This window comes from Mandrillus leucophaeus, unplaced genomic scaffold, assembly GCF_000951045.1.
Source record: "Mandrillus leucophaeus isolate KB7577 unplaced genomic scaffold, Mleu.le_1.0 Scaffold331, whole genome shotgun sequence".
Classification (NCBI taxonomy): Eukaryota; Metazoa; Chordata; class Mammalia; order Primates; family Cercopithecidae; genus Mandrillus; species Mandrillus leucophaeus.
In genome coordinates, this window is record NW_012103488.1 from 1,258,462 (window position 1) to 1,279,453 (window position 20,992).

General features: G+C 47.4%; 1 protein-coding gene across 2 annotated transcripts in view; it reads right to left on the bottom strand.

The window, feature by feature from the left end:
* Positions 1 to 834: 834 nt before the first annotated feature.
* The window catches only part of FFAR4 (free fatty acid receptor 4), a 30,983-nt gene continuing 10,825 nt past the window's right edge, over positions 835 to 20,992 (bottom strand). Inside the window, exons 2-5 of one of the 2 annotated variants that reach the window (XM_011988470.1) lie at positions 20,867 to 20,992; positions 11,897 to 12,025; positions 8,925 to 8,972; positions 835 to 1,224 (exon numbers count right to left, since the gene is read on the bottom strand). The exon at positions 20,867 to 20,992 is cut by the window's right edge and continues 1 nt beyond it. In XM_011988470.1, the coding sequence (XP_011843860.1) occupies positions 835 to 1,224; positions 8,925 to 8,972; positions 11,897 to 12,025; positions 20,867 to 20,992 (693 nt within the window). The remainder of the gene's footprint in view (positions 1,225 to 8,924; positions 8,973 to 11,896; positions 12,026 to 20,866) is intronic. The other variant, XM_011988471.1, reaches the window with a different exon arrangement.

Here is a 20,992-nt window from a genome sequence, read left to right on the forward strand (position 1 = left end):
CATGGCATTTTTTATAAACGAAAAAAAAAAAAAAATAATAAGTCACCCTTAACTGTTTCTTGGAAATTCTTCAATTGCTCTTGACATCAGTGAATGATCCTAAAGTCTTGTGAGTCCAAGGTAGGGCACAGGGTGGCTGCGACCCTTCAGAGGAGAAATCTGTGTCCTGAATCGGTTCTAAGACTCACTTCAGAAACCACTATGGTGTGGCTTTATATGTAGGAGATGTGATTGCTGAACAGTCATAAATAAATATTTATTAAATTCGATCATATTACAAACACACTAAAAAAGTTCACATTTAAAAGGAACCCATAACAAATCCTTTTTTTTTTTTTTTTTTTAAACGATGGAGTTTCGCTCTTGTTGCCCTGGTTGGAATGCAATGGCACGATCTCGGCTCACTGCAACCTCTGCCTGCCAGGTTCAAGCGATTCTCCTGGTTCAGCCTCCCAAGTAGCTGGGATTACAGGTGCCCACCACCACTCCCAGCTAATTTTTTTTTTTTATTTTTAGTAGAGATAGGGGTCTCAACATGTTGGTCAGGTTGGTCTCGAACTCCTGACCTCATGTGATCCACCCATCTCAGCCTCCCAAAGTGCTGGGATTACAGGCATGAACCATCACACCTGGCCAACAGATCCTTTTATAAAGGGAAAATATTGCGAAACTGGATGATCACCCCTTGATTTGCCCATGCTGTGGATGTGTATTTGCATAGGTTCATTTTCTTAAAGCAGGGTATGCTGATGGAGGGCACTGGAAACGAACTCTGTTTAAAAGCATGCCACAGCTCACCAGGTGTGAGAAACTCTGCCTATAAAGAAAAACTAATTAGCCAGAAATAACTGACAAGTCATTTCTTTTGACAGAGGTGTCTGTTAAAATGGCTCCCTTTTCTGGGAACCAGAAGCAGCAAAAAATTTTCTTCCACTCATTCCTGCACAGTGTCATGTTGTAGAGGATGGGGTTTAGGGCTGAATTAGCAAATGTGAAGGCCACCACCCAGAAGAAGAGGGACGGCCAGATGACCAGGTCTTGCTTGAAGTTCTGGATCAGGATGAGGAGGATGGTGATGATGATGGGGCTCCACATGATGAAGAAGGAGACCATGAGCAGGAAGAGGGTTCGGAACAGCCGGAAGTCCTGCTGGGACACGCGGATCTGGTGGCTCTCCGAGTAGGCCAGGCTTACTGTGAGCCTCTTCCTTGATGCCTTTGTGATCTGTGGAAAACCAAAACAGGACTGGAGCCACAGGTGACTGAGGGTTGTTGGGGGTTTTGAGTTAGGGGCCCAGGGGGTGGAATCTGCTATCCCCAAGGCACTGAGGCTGTGTGCCTCTGGGACTTTGCCTGCCCAAGCTTAGAATGTGCTGGAGAAACAGGACCCCTGGCTGGACTCCTGAGAAATAAAGCAGAAAATCACCTACCTCGTAAACAGAGTTATGAGGGGAAGTGAAAAGCCTGAATTGGGTGGTCTAGAAGAGGGACATCTTCCCCGTTATTTTTTTAAAAGGGGTGACTCTTTAATTGTTTGCAAGCACAATGTGCTCAGGGTACAAACTCAATGCTCTTCTGATGGGGAGCAAACGAAGAACATCAGGTCTCCAGCCTTCTGTGCCCTCCATTTCCACCCTGAGAGGTGACCAGCGTAAGTATTTTTCCATATGGCCTTCTGGAAATGCACCACCACCACACACAATATTCCTGGCTGTGGGATTGCAGGCATCTGCTCTTCTGCTGGTACACAGATGGGCCCACACCACGCACCACACTCCGGGCCTCGCTCCTTTTTCACCTAGCAATATATCATGGTGCTCGGGCCACCTCTGCACAGAGAAGGCACCTTATTCTTGTTATCTTCTATAAATGGTGGTTGCAATTTATTCAGCCCCTATTGAGGAGTATTTTATTTCTTTGGCCTTGTTTGGGGAGGTAGCAACTGAAGTAGCAGTATGCATACTCTTCCCCTCTCTCCCTATATTAGTCCGTTCTCATGCTGCTATAAGGACATACCCAAGACTGGATAATTTATAAAGGAAAGAGGTTTAATTGACTCACAGTTCTGCGGGGCTGGGGAGGCCTCAGGAAACTTACAATCACGGCAGAAGGGGAAGCAAATGTGTCCTTTTCCACATGGCGGCAGGAAGGAGAAGAATGAGAACCAAGCGAAGAGGGAAGACCCTTATAAAACCATCAGATTTTGTGCGAACTTACTATCACGAGAGCAGCTTGGGGGAAACCATCCCCATGATTCAATTATCTCCCACCGGGTTCCTCCCATGACATATGGGGATTATGGGAACTACAATTCAAGATGAGATTTGGGTGGGGACACAGTCAAACCATGTCACTCCCCTACAGGTTGTTGAGTGGGAGATGGCATACCAGTGTGGCAGGCCAGGCAGAAGGGAGCACTGGACCCCACCCTAGGTTCCTTTCCTTTAGCAGGAGCAGGAGAAAATGGATCCTAGTCTTGCCTACAGGCCCCGGAGTCAGGGGGTAAGGAAGGATGAAGTGATCAGAGGCTGCTCATTTGCTGGAGCAGCTGCTGTCAGGAGCCAACCTGAAAATGAAGCTGAGTGTGTGGGAAGGGTCTTCCCACACCTCGTGGGAGTGGGTGTGGGAAGGGCCCACCCATGGGTTGGAGTGGGTGCTGCTTGGGAATGATCCCCTCAACAGCAGGGCCTGTTGGCACCACCACCAGACACAGGGAAATCAGAGGCAATGACCAACAGACGGGGCAACCACCTCATATGGGCAATCATGCAAGTTCCTTGTCCTTGTGGGAGACGAGACCACTGGCAGGGCAGCCCATCCTCCTTCTCTGTCCTCCTCCCAGCTCCAGCACCACACACCCACATCCTATGCCTCGGGCAGGGGAAGCTTTGAACTGACTGTGAGACTGACATTGTAAATAACCAAAAAGTGACTGGAAAGCGCTGTAAATCAGACACAGGTGTCATTAAAGGTGCCCCTGCCCCAGCAAGACAGAGGAGCTGGTCAGAGCACTGCTGGTGATGTTTATGGAAAATGACCATTTTATATTTATGTCCGCTGTTGAGAGGTGGCAACTGGGGGAATGAGCCTCCTCATGCATATCCTTGCACACCTAGGTGAGCATATCGGCAGAATAAATTCCTACCAAGTGGAGCTGCTGGGACCTCTAATATTTTGTATTAATGAGCAGGGCTGGCAGTGAAGCAGAGGCATGGCAGGCAATGAAGGCAGCCCTGGTTATGTGGGCTTAGAAGGGGATTCTGGACTCTTCTTTCAGGAGATCCTACAGGTGTCCCCCAAGACTCCTGAATCTCAAGACGGGGAGTAATTAGAAGGTAATTAACATCATTCACAGTTCAGGCCAGTTTAACTGCAAGATCAGAATGGCTGAAAATATTCCCGTTAGAATACTTGTAACTAGGCCGGGCACGGTGGCTCATGCCTCAAATCCCAGCACTTTGGAAGGCCGAGGCAGGCAGATCACATGAGGTCAGGGGTTCGAGACAACCCTGGCAACATGGTGAAACCCTGTCTCTACTACAAATACCAAAAAAATGAGCTGGGCGTGGTGGTGGGCGCCTGTAATCCCAACTACTCAGGAGGCTGAAGCATGAGAATCGCTTGAACCCAGGAGGTGGAGGTTGCAGTGAGTTGAGATTGCGCTACTGCACTCCAGCATGGGTGACAGAGTGAGGCCCTGTCTCAAAAAAAAAAAAACAAAAAACAAAAAAAACTTGTAACTAGCTAATTAAAGGATAGTTGTTTGTTTTATGATTCAATGTGGCTGCTTGCTCTGTGCAGGAGTTTAGGTCCACTTGTTGATAGTGGAGACCAGGGCAACAGATGCTGAGTGAACAGCCTCACAGTCATACGGACCTCTAGCCTTACTGAGGGCTTCCATGTGACCGGCACTGTGCCGCACATTTGATTCTCAATCGTCACATTTAATCTTCACACCTACTCTTTAGATTTGCACTATCATTGTTCCCACTTCCCAGATGAGGAAATTGAATTTCAAGAAATTTAAGAAGCGTGTGGAAGGTCACTCCACTGATAATACAGGGTCAGAGCCCCCATCTCTGAAAATCTAGCTCAGTGGGATTAAATATGAGACAAATCACAAAAGGCTCAAAAGGGATGGCCACACTATTCAGCCCTCCCCTCCCTTCGATGGCTTTGCAGGGTGAAGGTTGCTCAGGAGACACAGGGCACCACCTCGGGCTCAAATGCTGGAGGCTGTATTGGCACATCCAAGTCTGGAAATCACTATGTAGAATCAAAGGTAGAACTTGTGTTCAGGTGAAACCTGGTTAATCTCAGGAACCTGCCTTGGCTGTCAGATCTAGGAGAATCTCAGCTGGGCAGGGTGTCAGGTGGGCGGACTGTGGAGGAACTGGCACCACCTCTGAGTAGGGGTGTTGCTTGAGGCCTAAGCACAGGCTGGGGGCCCACAAGGGCTGATTCTGACGGCAACTTCGTCCCTCTTGCTACCCACACCATCCTAAGAAGGGCAACAATGTACCCAGGGTCCCTGGTGTAGTGTCACAAAAATGCTTTTTGATGAGTGATGTTGATGAAGGCTCACATTTATGAAGCACCTACTATGTGCCAGGCCCTTACCTATCACTTAGTTTACCTTTTTAAATTCTCCCAACAATTCTGTGACATATGTGCTGTGACATATGTGCCATTTTACAAATGAGGAAGCTGAGGCTCAAAGAGCTTACCAAACTTGCCCAGCAGTACTCAGCTAAGAAGTTGCAGAGGTGGACTGCCAACTTGGCAGCCTGACGCCAGCCCATTCTCTTTATCATAAACTAGTTCTTTCCCACTCTCTACTATCTCCGCCTGTGGGAATCCTTCTGCCCAGCCTTCAACTCCAAACGCTAATGCCAGGAACTCTGAGAAGGATTCGTGTTTCATCTCCCGCCTGGCATCCTGCAGCATTTTGTTTCAGACACTCATGCGACACTTGCCACATACACTATGTGGTAGATGTCCAGGCGTCCTTCTTACCTCTGACCCGAATACGGTTTGGATCTGTGTCCCTACCCAAATCTTATCTTGAATTGTAATTCCCGTAATCCCCACGTGTGGAGGGAGGGACCAGGTGAGAGATGTTAGGATCATGGGGGCAGTTTCCCCCACGCTGTTCTTGTGATAGTGAATGAGTTCTCATGAGATCTGATGGTTTTATAAGAGTTTTCCCTGCTCCTGCTCACTCTCTTCTCTCTCCTGCCATCATGCAAAGAAGGTCCTTGCTTCCCCTTCTGCCATGATTGCAAGTTTCCTGAGGCCTCCCCAGCCATGTGGAACTGAGTCAACGAAAGCTGTAAATTTTCTGTATGAATTACCCAGTCTCAGGCAGTTCTTTAAAGCAGTGTGAGAACAGACTAACACAGACCCCCAGCAGACTGCCGGTTCCTTGGGGGATGGGAGCTGAAGCAAGGCATGCCTGTGTCTTCTGCGGCCCAGAGCCCTAGCAGGGGCCTGACAATGGCTGTGGGTGACAGACAAACAAAGTGGGCTGACTCATGGGCCAAGTGCAAAAGTGGATGGGGTTTTTAAAATTTATTTATTTATTTATTTATTTATTTATTTATTTTTGAGACGGAGTTTCATTCTTGTTGCCCAGGCTGGAGAGCAATGGTGGGATCTCGGTTCACTGCAACCTCCGCCTCCCAGTTCAAGCGATTCTCCTGCCTCAGCCTCCCGAGTAGCTGGGATTACAGGCATGCACCACCACACCCAGCTAATTTTGTATTTTTAGTAGAGATGGAGTTTCTCCATGTTGGTCAGGCTGGTCTTGACCTCCCGACCTCAGGTGATTCGCCTGCCTCGGCCACCCAAAGTGCTGGAGTTACAGGTGTGAGTCACCGCGCCCGGCCTGGATCTTTTTTAGCACTGACAGATGCTACTGTCTCCTTCTCTCCACAGTTACCACTGCTGGTAGGGGGTGAGGAAGAAAATGGGGCTCTATAACCAGATGTGGCTCCTCTCCTCCTCCTCTCCCCATGCTAGTTGTCAAGGATAGTTAACATTGATCCAGGATTGCAAATGTCTCCTGCATTGCGCAGAAAGCTTGATGTGCTTTTGGATTAAACTAAATGCTCAATTAACTTTCAAGGATTAATCCTAATCCTCAGAACAAGCCTCTGGGATAGGTTCTGTGGTTGCCGCCGTTTTGGAACTCAGAGGCCCTGAGAAGGGAATTGACTTGCTCGCGGCCTCACGGTGAAGTAGGGGAGTGTACCCCATGCCAGGTGCCAGTGCTCTTCTCCGTTGAGGCACAGTGCCTCAGCAGAGGCGGATAGCTTCTAGGGAATGTGATCCACGGCCACTGGGTACATGATGAAATGCAAATGCTGGGGGCCACTTCAGACATTCGGATTGTGTGGGGCTGGGTGGGGCCCAGAAATCTGCAAGTTTCCTAAACTCCCCAGGTGATTCTTGCCCACGAAAGTGTTGCAGCTGCTCATCTAGGACAACAGGCTCCGTCTCAAGTTCCCCCCAGTCCTTTGAAGAGAGACCTTTTTGAGACTCACTGCCTCCACACTCACATGAGCTTCTGAAGACGGTGGGGGATCCTCCACCCCACCTCACACCCTTCTGCCACCCCATGCCAGCAGACCACTGCTGCCAACATGTGGGGATGGGTAGAGGGTGTTCCTACTGACAACGTTGGGCCCCTGAAGGTTGAGTCTTCTCTGGGGGCTGCTTGGTCAATCAACAGCCTCCCATTTAGAATCACTGGACGGAAGATTCCATCTTCCCAGAGACTCCACCTCCCTTTTCGTGACCAGCATGCAGGCCCCCAAAGCTGGGGAATGCAGGCCAGGCGTGGAGAAAGGGCTTTGTGTTCACTGTCTAACGTCTCGTGTTCTGCAGAAACAGATTTTGTTTCTCAGTTAAGCCCTGAGACAGGCTGAGGGTTTTCCATCTGCAAGCCACAGACTCACTTATTCAACAAATATTTATAAGCTCCTGCTATGTGCTAAGCACTCATAGGTGCTGGACACACAGCAATAAGCAAGGCAGCTCCGCCCACGCTGCTCTTCCATTCTGGTGCCTATGTGGGCAATGAGAGGGGGATCAATAAACATCTACTGTTACAAAAGGGTAGAGGCATCTCAGTTGCCATGGCAACAGTTGCTGGGCGATGACGTCAAGCAAGCCCCAAACAGTGGTTACAACCTGATCTGAAGGCACTTAGGAGTTGCTGGGAGGTTATTCCCTTGGGAAAACTGTTGATTGGAAAAAATCACTGAAGATGTATGGTGTGTCTGAGTAACAAGGAAAGAGGAAGCAGGGAGGGCAGAAGGGTGAATAAGGCCACTGCCTCAAGCACATGAAGCTGCCCCTGAAGGGTGGGCAGTAGGGAAAGAGCCAGGGCGAAGCCTGCTTTGAATTCTTGCCCAGGTCAGAACCAGGAAGGAGGGTGGAGACTTTAGAGCAGGGTTTCCAAAAAGGCATTCCATAGAGCACCAGCGCAGACAGATGCTCTGTGGAGAAAAGGGGGTTCTGTAGTCACGTTTAGCAATGATACCTGTTCTATTACTGTGTGAGAGATCCTCAAAGTATATTGGCATAATAAACATTCTGGGAAGTCCTGCAGCAAAGAATCCCATCTAGCCTATCCCAGCATTTCCCAAACCCTTTCTAACACCTAACATTCCCATGGCACTCTACAGAACATTCTAGAAGACATACTGCTTTAGAGCAATAGAAGACCAGGGTGATGTGAAAAAGAGACACTTCTCAAGCCTGGAGATGAGACCTGGGTTACAGGAGCTAGTGACAGGTGAGAAGTGGGACTGGAAGGGCTATAGTTATGTATCCCAGGGCTTCAAACAATTTGTGAATTGTCTGTTATTATGCCTAATTAACATTGATGTTCAATTTATTTTACAGAGTTATGTAAAACCAAGCTTCACAGAAAAAGCTTGTACAGAAAAGCTGACTCAGTATCTCTGAGTTAAGTATATCTTCACAGAGGAGGAGCTGCAAACTGAGGCCCTGCCCAGACACTCCATCCACCTGGTATAGATTGCCTGCTTCCAAGTTATCAGCCTGGCAAACTCATGGTACCAAGCGAGGACAAATGTCATAGTCCTCCTGGGAAATGGGCAACAGTGAATTTTGCTAATAAGGTGGAAAGTAATTTTTAAGTGATATTTGGATTAAAATTGTGATTTTTAAAACATTATTATATCTGCTCTTTCATTTTATTGTGTTAATCCAGAGGCATATTTGGCTCCTGCAGAAACTGAGGATCACATTACTTAAGTGACTTGCCCAAGGTCACACAGTGATACAGCCTAGATTAGAACTACTGTCTTAGGACTCTCTGTTCAGTGATTGTCCCACTGTCCAAGAAGAGACTACCCTATAGACCCTTTCAATGTGATCCAAGGCTTATGCCTCATTCATTCAACAAATATTTATTGAGCACCTACAATGAATGAGTCAGGCTCTGACCTAGGCATAGGAATATAGCAGTGAACAAACCAAAACCTCTGCTCTCATGGAGCTTGCATTGTAGTGGGCAAGACAGATGACTGTCATAAATTGAATATGACAGGTGTAGTAAGTGTTTGAAGAGAAATAAATCAGGATAAGGAATTGGAGATTGATGGGAAGACTTTTTGGTGAAGAACTTTTTGAGTAAAGACTAAATGAAGTGGGGAAGTGGCCCATGCAGAAATCTGGAGAAGAGAGATCCAGGAGAACAAGTGGCAGGTGCAAAGGCCCTGGGACAGAAGTGCACAGTACAGCCTCAAGGCCAATGTGGACACAAGGGAGGGTGAAATATGAAGGTGAGAAAGGCAGCAGGGCCAGACCACACAGGGCATTAAGGTGAGGATGGTGATAGAATGTAAATTATATATTTGACCTGTTACTCTGTTACTCAGAGTGCCCTTTCACCGCACTGTGAGTCATGACAGCTCTTGCATCCAGGAGCTGTTCTGAGGTCTGTGATGGGGAGAAGTGAAGGTTGGCTGTGGGTTTAGACATAAGGTGCTTCAAGAGTAAACTGCTGTTTAGAGGTGGGTTGCTAAGAGGACACCTGCCCCAACTCCTCAGGTCTCATAGAATTTTTCCAGGTAGACCCTGGCCTTGAGAAAAAGATGGGGGTGGGTGGAAAATCATTCCTCCCTCAGCAGGCAGCTGAGAAGTGTGAGGTACGAGTGAAAAGGGTCAGACCACAGCCCTCTTGGCCCCTAAGGAACTCAGGAGTGAGACCTCCAGGAAGGAGATCAAATGCTGCCGCCCCTTCCAGCCAGCCCTGCTCTAGCGTCAATTCCTTGTTCCTGATGTGCTCCAAATCTGGGCTGTTGTTTATTCTCTTGCAAATCTTAGCAGCACCTTTTCCCAGCATGCTCTGAGACAAGGGTGGGAAGAGCAGCCTTGCCTAACAAATCACGACCGTCATAATTTATTCATCGCCTGCGACAGGCAGGCATGGCTCTCTCTGTCCCATCAGTAGCATCTCCTATATGCCTTATGACACCTCTACACTGCTGGCATTATGTTTGCTATTTTGCAGATGAGGAAACCGAGGCCCAGGGATGGTAACTAACCTGGCCAAGGCCACACAGCAAGTAAGTGGCAGATTCAAGACTCAAACCCAGATTGTTAAAATAACACTGTCAAGTCTCTTTGTCTGTCTTCATGGCCTTTTGCTTTTTTTTTGAGACAGAGTCTCACTTTGTTGCCCAGACTGGAGTGCAGTGGTGCAATCTCGGCTCACTGCAACCTCCTTCTCCTGGGTTCAAGCGATTCTCCTGCCTCAGCCTCCACAGTAGCTGGGATTACAGGCGCCCACCACTACGCCAGGCTGAATTTTGCATTATTAGTAGAGACGGGCTTTCACCATGTTGGCAAGGCTGGCCTTGAACTCCTGACTCCAGGTGATCCGCCGACCTCGGCCTCCCAAAGTGCTGGGATTACAGGCGTGAGCCACCACACCTGGCCTGCTCTTCTTTCTTATACCCCTTATTCGTCCCTTACGTTTGTGTAGCATTTAACAGTTTGCAAAGTGTTTGCAAAGTCTCAGTATCTTCCACCTTGTGTTCAGTTTCTCTGCTTTCAATATCAGCATCCTTGTTTGTCTCCTCCCTCTTCCCCTTCTATGTCAAAGGTCCTTCTGGATAGAGCATGTGTCTTGCTCGGTTTTAGCCCACCTCCTTTCCCCCAAGCACTGTGCACAGGGTAGTCTGAGGAATTAATGCACTGGGACTCTAGGGTCAGACTGCCTGAATTTAAATCCTGATTGCCACTTACAAGTTGTGTTACCTTGGGTAAGTTACTTAACCTCCCTCTGCCTGGGTTTCTTCATCTGTTATTCTTATTAGAATTAAAGAGTTAGTTCCTGGCATAGGATCAACACTATGTAAATATTTGTTAAATAAGTTCTACATTTATCTTCCTTTTTCTCTCACAAAGTTCTACGTTTATCTTCTTTTTTCTCTCATTTTAACTTAATGATAACAGCTAACACTTATATAGCACTATCATATGTCTGGTCCCATCACAAGCACTGTCCAGACCTTAACTCCAGGCCTGAATCTACCTCCTGCACTTGAACAAGCCCCAGGCTGGGTGTCACTTTAGTGGTCATTGGGTGGGCAAGAGTCTCATGAGTGACATGGAGGGGCCATCTCCCACAGGACCCAGGGATTAGCAGACCTGGATGGAGGTTGGCCTGGCTATGGGTTCTGAGCATCTAAGAAGGTTACAGACCCTCAGGTGCAAAGAAAGGGCCATAAAAGTGACCAGACGGTGAGCAGGCCCTACAGGGCACCACTTCAATGTGCCTACTTGCCAGATGACCCACACATGAGACACTGTAAAACCAAGATTCAACAACTATAAACCTCCACGAGGGTTCAAGGGCTTTGCAGTAAACCTTCTAAAATGGGCATAAACATGAATGCACCCATGCTGTTTGCCTGGGCAGGCAACTTACTCACAAATGGGCTGCCTTAAGAGATATAAAACAGGCTGACTCGTCCTTTTTATGTCCCTGTACATATTTGTTTTGAAGGTAGAGATCATTTCCTGTTTCAGTGCACATTTGAAATGGACATTCCCTGAGGTTGGGTGGAGTAGCGACTGGAAGATAATAGGAGGGACTTCTGGTAATATTCCGTTTCTTGACCTGGGAGCTGCTTTCATGAATGCACTCAGTTAGAGCCTATACCTATGCTCAGTGTGCTTTTTATGTATGTGTATAATACTTCAATAAAATGTTTTAAAATGTATGCATTCTCCAGTATTGCAGTGTTTGCGATGGGGAAACAATGGACACAGCCCAAAAGACCATAAAATAAATGAAGTCACATCTGTAGCCACTAAAAATAATGAGCTAGAGATATAGGGATGATGTAGAAAGATGTTAAGATATAATGTTAAGTGAAAAAAAGGAGTTACAGAGCAGAGAGTATTATCTCATATCTGAAAAGAACATTGAACAGCGTCAGATAACCGTTTGACCATTTGAACCTGCAATTTCATGTGGTTCATCAAATACACACACAGTATACAAAACACATACATAAGCTTGTAAGAAAAATAACCTGAAAAAATACATCTTGAGTTGTTAAGAAGGTAGAGCAAGTTTTCAGTTTCTGTGTTATTTACATTTATGTGTCTCTTTCATTTTAATTTAATTTTTTGTAATGACCTGGTATTACTTTAGTGATGAGCAAAAACATAATCACAAAGATATAACTTTAAAAAAAACACCCTCTCCTTCCTCAGTGCTGTAGACCTGGGCAGTGAATCAAGACTGAGCGTGAACTCTTAGGTGTTCTCCGACCCCAAATTCTAAGATTCTAGCAGAAATAACCCCAAGTCTGAGTGAAGTTCAGTGGTAGCACTTGAAACAAACATACCTGTAAAATTTTGGAGTAACTGATCACAATGACCAGTCCTGGCACCAAGAAGTTCAAAGTAACAAAAGACACGTCCCACGAGATCTCTCCAGCAATGGTGGGCCAAATCAGTGTGCAAATCGAAATTTCCTGGTTACAAAAAGGAAAAGAACATCATGTAAATGCTGACTTCTTATTGGCCTCTGGCTCAGTCTTAGTGAGGGTTTCCTGACACTTACGCGGTTGCATTTCCCAGTTACACAACTAGCATGACACTGAACCCCAGAATCCCTCCCACTGCCCACCACAATTCCACTTACAAAGCACTTGCCCCTGACCCTCAGAATAGCCACGATTGTGTTTCCCGTTCTCCAGGGACAGCAACTGAGCCTCAGGCTTACAGGGTGGTAAGAGTTAGAGTCGGTTCCCAGGTGTGGTCTTTCTATTTCCCTGGGCTGACATGCAAAGGGCTTTTGAGCCTTCTCTTCCAAGCCTGCCATTTTACAACAAAGAAAACGGACCCCTGAAAGGTTACAGAGATTGGAAAGGACATGCTACGTAACAAACACATCGAAACAGGAACTAGGTTTCCCTGTAGTCACACTGTGTAAGCCGAAGGCCACAGGGTCTGTGCTAAAGCATTAAGTGTTCATGCTGAGGGTGCTCAGGTGTCTAAAGTGTGTTGAGCTGCATCAACCTGGCCGTCTAGAGCCCCAAGGCAAAGATCAGCCTCCACTCACAGACAGTTCAAGATGTAAAACCAATGGAATATGGCAGAAGAATGTGAAGGTTCGTGATCTTGCTGCTATCACTAGGTTGTATTGATTCAAATGTTTAACACTAACTGCGAGAACTGAAACATATGGAGACCTTATTGAATAGTTACAAATAGTTTCTGCAACAATTTCATCCAATGAATAAATAGGCCAATGAAAACAGACATATATCTGTGTGTGTGTGTGTGTGTGTATGTGTATACTAACTCCCCACATATAAAATTCCTATGCCCAATTGACTACAGAAACAAAACTGTTTAGAAAACAAGTGGCCCTAACACATGCATATAGAACAGATTTTTAAGAGCACATGCTGTGTAAAAAGACCACGTTATTGATTTTGAAGGGCCAAGGCATCTTAACCAATGTCTAGGAGTAGCATTAGCATCCGAAATACCATTCATTCATTCATTCACTTGACCAATATTCTGAATGCTCTACTAGGCCAAAAGCAGAGAATTTTTAACAGTGAATCAAGACTGGGCTGGTGTGAACACATGGTAGGGGGAAGTTTATTAAAGCTTCACACATTTCGGTAATTGGAAAGAAACCTGCTTTTTTTTTTTTTTTTTTTTTTTTTTTTGAGACAGAGTCTCGCTTTGTTGCCAGTCTGGAGGTCTAGAGTGCAGTGGCGTGATCTCGGCTCACTGCAACCTCCGCCTCCGGGTTCAAGTGATTCTCCTGCCTCGCCTCAGCCTCCCGAGTAGCTGGGACCACAGGCGTGCACCACCATGACCAGCTAATTTTTTTTTGTATTTTTTAGTAGACAAGGGGTTTCACCATGTTAGCCAGAATAATCTCGATTTCCTGACCTTGTGATCTACCTGCCTTGGCCCCCCAAAGTGCTGTGATTACAGGTGTGAGCCACCATACCTGGCCAGAAACCTGTTTCTTTCAAGGATCTTCTGATTACTGGCAGTGAGGCTACCACTGCTCTCTAGAACACCCACACCACCCTCTTTTGTACTCAGGCTTCTGCCCACTATGGACCCCTCGTTCCAAAACAACAGTAGCAATACATATGAGCAGATACGCTAAAGCACCAATCGGAAGAAATGGATTCCAGCCCTGAATGTGACTTGGTCTCTAATTCCTGTTCCTGCGATGGAAAAATTTTAAGGGACAGTAGAAAAACAGAGGACGCCCAAAAGCTTTTCTTAAGACCCCCAACTCTTTCCAAAAGCCTTTCCCAGAATGTCTGCCAAAATCTCTCCAGGGTCAGCAAGACTTTTGTGGAGGATATAATGATAGAGCAAGGTGTTCTCTCTACAGTAGGAATGAAAGAAAAAAAGCAGGTCCCTAAACCATGTGTTTCTCTGATCCCAGTGTGTTGAAGAGAATGTATATGTGTAAATGAGTATATAGCCATCCAACACACACACTCTTTTGCACATACACTCACATGCTTGCTTGCACAGAAAAAAACATGGATGGATACAATCCAGAAAGTGAAGTGTCTATTTCTAGGCGGGACTCTCAAATTGTTTTTATTCTTGTGGCTTATCTGAATTTCCTAATTTTCCATGATGTGCCTGTATTACTTTTATAAAAGAAAAAAGTTGATTTATAAGTGAAATGATGATCATACATGAAACACAGACCACCATGATAGTTCTGCCAACTTGACCAGCTATTTTTCTACAGAGACAATGAACCTGTCCCAGGAAGCTACCAAATGCCGTGACTTTAATAAAGACGTTCTCTCACCTTTTGATTTGTGGCTATTGCTCAGGGCAGGAAGTGTGATAAGGAAGTAAGATAAGAACTCTGCCCAACACCCTCACACATGAACTGAGAGGCAGTGCAACTGACTTGGGGGCCTAAATGATGGATTGGTATGTTCTTTAGAAGGTTTTATATGGTATTGTTGACTAAATGCACTGTCTGGTCTCATTAAAAAATAAAATAACAGGTGCCATGCCCACAGAGATCCAAGTTGGTGTCATAAGTTGGTTTCTGTGGGAAAATCCATTTGGTTTAAGTCGTTTTGATTCTAGATATTCTCCCGCAGGCTGTGACAGGTAGAGGAGTTAGGCAGTATGTCAAATCTGTAAGGTGGAGGTGTGAGTCTTATATTCTCTGTACTTTTTCTGCACATGTGAAATGTCTCCTGATTTTAAAAAGGGAACTTGGAAAACAAAAGTGGCAGGTCTGCCTTGTTACTGAGTTACAGAAGCGGAATTGGCAGAGTCAACAATAGTCTTCTTTAATTCATTTGCTCAACCACCCGACTCCAGACATGGTGGCTGACCACAGCGAAGCCACGGTGAGGAAGAGCAAGGCGCTGGCCCTATCCTCCAGCAGTGAGGGAGGCAGAGAAGCACTAGGACACTTCAGGACAGGACAAGCAGCTGGAAGTGCCCAGAGAGCTTCAGAGGACCAGAGAGGGCAGAGCCACCTAGGAGGGGCTGTTTCTGCTATGCCTGGAAGGACCGCAGCCAGGGGCATAGGGAGGCCGGAGCTCAGGTGTCAGACCAGTATTCTGGAATGAAATGGGAGGCCACTCACGGTGAAGGGATAAGTGTGACTTGGATCCCCCAAATGTGTTCTGCCTCATCCCAGTCTCCACTTCTCCCTGGCTATCTCACCCATTTCCATGGCTCCTTTTGCAGATAAAGCTCCAATCTACTCTTTTCAGCTCCGTGCTTTCCTGAACCCCAGACTCACCCAGTAGCCATGAGGACATCTCAGCAGGAGGCCTGGACATCTCAGCAGGAGGCCTCACAGGCGCACTAAGCTTTGAAGGTCCCATCCCCAAATGGTTCCACCTGATTCCCGCACTTCCCGAATCAGGGCACAGGGCCGCCATTCTCCAAGCTGCCAGAAACCGTAGCACTGGCCTTCTGCCCACCTCCTCCTCCCCACTCAGAAGGAATCTCTAAGCTCCTCCTTCATCGCCATTGACTCACCCACCTATCGCATTTTCACTGACCTGCCCCCAACCCTTACCAAGACCAGGCCATCACCACTAAGTTCAAACTTCCTACCAGGACGACTCTGGCCCTTCTCCCTCTCCTCTGCCAACCCTTCTAGCACTGTCTTTTGCCCCCACTGAACCCCACGCTGTACACATGCGTGGTGGAGAACCCCTTGCAAGTTTCAGAACAGCACTCACTGTTCCTTTGGCCTCCATGTGGACTCTCCTCTGCCTATAATGCCCTCCTGGTCTCCATCCCCTTGCCTGGCTTACTTCCTCTCATCTTCACACTCACTGGGGACACCGTCGTCTCCCAATAGCTTCCTGGACTCCCCACACCCAGCAGAGACCCTTCCACAGCTCTCCACAGCTTGTGCAATCATCCTCTTCCCTGTCTGGAGCCCCCGCTGAAGTGTGTTACTAAGGATGGGGACCACGCCTGCCTTTTTCCAGCCAGCATCCCAGCACCTAGAATTCTGACTAACACATATTAGGTGTTCAGGACAAAATTGCCAAATGAGATTTTCTAAGGAGACTCCCTTGTGGATGGGGACATCTGTCCACAGGCACCGGAAATGCTGACCCTCCCCACACTGGCTGACTTACTTGTAAACACTGCCTATTTGCAGATCAGTTTCAGCTGTTTGTTCGAGCTGTTTGCCTATCAGTCCCTCTGATGATTCTTCCTGCAGTACCTCTGGAGACCCTTGATAAATCCTTGTTCCTATGCCTCACCCCTGCCATCAACATGGAAGACTTCAAGATCATTTTAAGAACCTAGGAGTCCTAGTTGGATATTTCCTCTTCTATCAGCTACCCAGCAAAAAAGAGAGAAAATATCAACGCAACAGATGCTTCCTTTCTTATATTTTAAAAGTATTCTCTAATTGTAATGAAGGCAAGCAAACTGTGTTTGTTCCTCAGACAATCCACACTTGGCAGAGACACGTGAACGTTCACATGACTAGCCTGGTATTAAATTAGGGTAGGGTGGGGCAATGGGATCAAGTGCCCCAAGGAAGTATAAGCCCAAGGGTGAGGGCATCCAGAGGGACCCAAAACAGTGGGGCTACATTCTGGTTCCATCTTTTGCCATTCTGTGACTTTAGGGATTTCCTCTTTTAGAATAAACAAAAGAATATGGGGTGGGGTGACTGTGAGGACCACATTAGGCCAGAATCTAGGACCATCTGTGTGCTTCTCCTTGAAGAGAAGGAGGCAGATTTACATGATTTGTGGCAGGGGCAAGAGGGGAAGGGTGCTCAGTAAATGTTTGCAGAATGAATGGGCAGCACATTCTGGCCAGGACAGACAGTCTTCTCCACCTGCCGACGTGGGTCACCACCCAGCCAGGGCCACAGCACACACAGGCTGGAATCCTGTTGAGGCAGAGTGAGCTGACCTGGCTGAGATGTCAACGTTGCTAGGATGTTGACACCCTCTTAAAATGGCAGTCTGTTATTTTACAGCAATCAGAAGAATTATACTGTTTGAAGAATGTTTAAAACGTTTATGCTCAAAGATAAGGAAACTAATAATGACTAGCAATTCTTATGCGCTTAACTGTGTATGCACCAGGTGTGGGCCCGTTTACTGAATATCAGTGCCCTTGACGATCCAGTAAGGTTGGTTGATACTATAATTATGCCCATTTTGCAGAAGAGGAAAGTGAGGTACTAAGAGGTTAGACAGCTTGGATTCTGTCACAAAGCTCCCAAATGGCAGAGATGGGATTTAAACAGAACGTTTGACTCCAAAGCCCACTCCAAATACCAAGTTGTCTCACATTTCTAGGATGTTTATCCCCTCATCTTCTCTTCAGGGGAGTTTTAGAGTCTGATTACCATGAACTACTGGGCACCCACAGCCCACATGGACGAGAGATTGAGTTTCTGTTTCAGGAGGGCTCTCAGGTCGGAGAAGCTCTAAGGGGCAGTTTCCTTGGCCAACGCTCCTTGAGGGGAGAGAGCCAGCATCTGCTTAGGCTTGGTTGATTCTCTCAGCGTGTGGTTTGGGTTAGGAAAATATCCCCCATCCAAAACATCCATATTTAGTCTCCAAGTGGGATGGGGCAGGCAGAATCCACAAGCAGAAAGCTGGGAATATGGCGATTGAGAAAACAAGCCTTTGCTAATTTTAAATGTGAGACTCAGTCAGTCTAGACCAGATCCTCCTGTTGCTTTTTTTTTTTTAATGACTACACTCCTCCTTTTTTTTCTCTCATTCTTTTCAACTTATTTCTTCAACTGCTGAACCTATAAAATGGGATGTTTCCTATGTGTTCAGGCAACAACCCTTAAGAAACTGGGGTTTTTCTGTTTGTTGGGTTCCTGGGCAGGTAGGTGCGAAAGTGTGTGTGTGTGTGTGTGTGTGTGTGTGTGTGTGAGAGAGAGAGAGAGAGAGAGAGAGAGAGATGGGGTGGGTGCGGCAGACAGGTAGGAAAGAAGACAAAGAAGATGGAGAGCCAGAAAAGATTGTCCCATTTTTAAAATTTAAAAAAAAAATTTTTTTTTTTTGAGATTGAGTCTTGCTTTGCTAGCCAGGCTGGAGTGCAGTGGTACCACCTCAGCTCACTGCAACCTCCACCTTCTGGGTTCAAGCAATGCTCATGCCTCAGCCTCCCTTGTACCTGGGACTACAGGTGCATGCCACCACACCCAGCTAATTTTTGTATTTTTAATAGAGACGGGGTTCCACCACATTGACCAGGCTTGTCTCCAATTCCTGACCTCAAGTGATCCGCCCATCTCAGCCTCCCGAAGTGCTGGGATTACAGGTGTGAGCCACTGCGCCCAGGGACTTTTTTTTTTTTTTTTTAATTTCAAGCTTTCCCACCTTACCTCTACTAATTTCAGTGAGTAGGGCTCCTGTGGGTAACTAACTCACCTGGCCCCCAGTGCACACCGCAGGTTCATTCTCTCCCAGTGGCTTTGCCCAAATCCCTCAGCAAAGGCTCTTAAAACCAAGGAAGTATTTCAACATTAAAACAAGGGAGGTCTGTGTGCCCAGGCATCACAACACTGACCTCCACGGAAGCACCTTGCAGCGCAACTGTGACCACTCTGGAAGCACCACAGAGGGCTCTACCCACACCCAGATTCCCTAACAGGGGTACAGCACTAAGTGGCCAAGACACGGAAGGCCCTCGCCTATGCCAAGGCCTTCTCACCCAAACAGTCACCTGTGTCCCTGTCAGCACACAATTTTAGTCTGGGCTTTGGCTGGGAAGTGACAAGAGTCTTATTTTTTAATGTCATTTGCCAGTTAATTAGGATTATACTTGAAATCATTGAAAAAAGGGAGAGGCACAAAATACACATCAGAAAACTTAAGATACCTTCAAGATACATTCTACCTGTTCTTTCATTCCCTGAACATAATTTTCTCCCGTAAGAAAGAACATGAGGTGAAATACCTCAAGTTCTGTGAGAAATATACAAGTACTATAACTCGTTGAGAGAATAACTTATTAAAAAAATCAAAGAAACTGACGGCAGAAGCCCAGCCCCCACCTGATCCATGCTTTCAGAGGCATCTGCGTGGCCCACCTTGATTCTCAGGTGTGTGTGGGCTAAGAGCAAGCCTGCCCACTAAGCCGCAGCCCGTGGTCTGCCTGTGAATGGCACCCACCTGCTCAGCTAATCCTGGCTTCTCTGGACCCCTCTTGAGTGGACATGGCCACAAGCTTGCATGTTATTTGATCAAGTGCCACAGGCTTAATGGGGCTCCTGCCCGTTAATCATTCAAGGCCATAAACGAACAAACACTTCACAATGTATTTCACACAAGCATTAGAAACAAGTATTTTAAGTTTATGTTTAAAAAAAAAAAAAAAAAACTCGCACAGGATACAGGAGGCAGACTCCATCCTTCCTACCCCACCCCCTCCATAAAGGGCTGTGTGAGAGACAGGTCTGGGAAAACCCCCAGAGAAGCACCACCTCTCTGTTCCAGGCTCTGGAGGGTCACACACCCAGGGGTGTCCCTGGTGGGCTGTGTGTATCTCCATCACTGAGCCTTCCCCTGGTGACATGTAATTTCTCCCTCCCTACTCCCCTCTCTGACCACTTAGAAGGTCCCTCCTTGGGACTGTGATTCCTGTTTATGTCACGATTACTCAGGGCACCCCATACTCAGTCCTACGTGGAGAGGGAGCTTAAGGGCAGGGGATTCCGGGCCGGAAAACCAGCGACCCCGGTAGGGAAGGGGAGACCAAGAACCAGCCACGGCAGACGCTCCTGGAGGCTGAGCCCCCAGTGCACAGACCCAGGTCCTTTCCCTATCTCTCTCCGCGAGGCACCGAGAACCAAACACACTGGGAAGACAGCCAGACAGCGGCCACTGTCCTCCACCGCGACGCCGCGTCTAAGTCTACTCTCCCGGGTGGATTTCGGCGCACGAACCCTGCAACCACGGGACAAAGCGGCAGACGAAAAAGACCCGAGCTCGGGATTCCGGACCGCAGGACTCGAGGGGACCCGAGCCAATGTCCTGCACTATCCACAGAACCTTATTCAGATGGTGGTCACTCCCAACCCCCACCATGACCTAATAATGACAACTATGGACCCGCTACGTAAAACAGAGCTCGTCGGCCCAGCCTTTGTAATCTGCACATTTCAGGCGCCCAGGACACCTTGAAGGTCTAGTGTAATCCTTCCGTTGTGCAGCTGAAAAATACTGAAGACCCCGGAAGGGAATTCCGTCACAAGTCCCCTAAAGACAGCATTGCATCTGGGGTCCCTAGGTCACACGCGCCTGCCCACGCGCTTTCAAAGCAGGACCATAACCCAACCCTGGACAGGAGCCCAACTCCTCCTTGAATTACCGATAAACTTCTGGAAGGAGCCCAACTCCTCCTCGAATTACGGGTAAAATACTCTGGGCAAGTTATTATACACTTCGGTGTGCCTCTGCTTCTCATCTGTGAAATGGGCGTGATAATAACAGTATTGTAACACCTGGCGAGGAATAATGATTCAATACAAAGTGATTGGCCACCCTGCACCCCCAAAGTTCCGTCTCGCTCCTAAACTACTCATTAATTAACCTCGGAACAGTCATTGCATTTTGCAAGAATTTGGGGGACTCCACTTTCATCATTTAGGAGGGCGTGTGCACAGCGTTGTAGTGAGATTTAAGAGATTAAACTGCACAGAGATGGGCACAAGGTTTGGCACAACGATTAAGTGCAATAAATGGCTATTGTTGTTGATCAGCCTCATCCCAGCTTCCGTCGGGGCCCCGCTTCCCAGCCTGCGCAGGACACCTGCCCCGCACGCACAGAGGAGTGCTCACCTGGTCGGCGCTGGGGAGCCGTTGCGGGACGACTCGGAAGAAGACGCAGAGAGGCAGAGCGGCGACCGCCGAGTAGCCCCAGATGAGCGCCAGCAGCACTGCCCGCGCCCGCCGCCCAGGACCCCT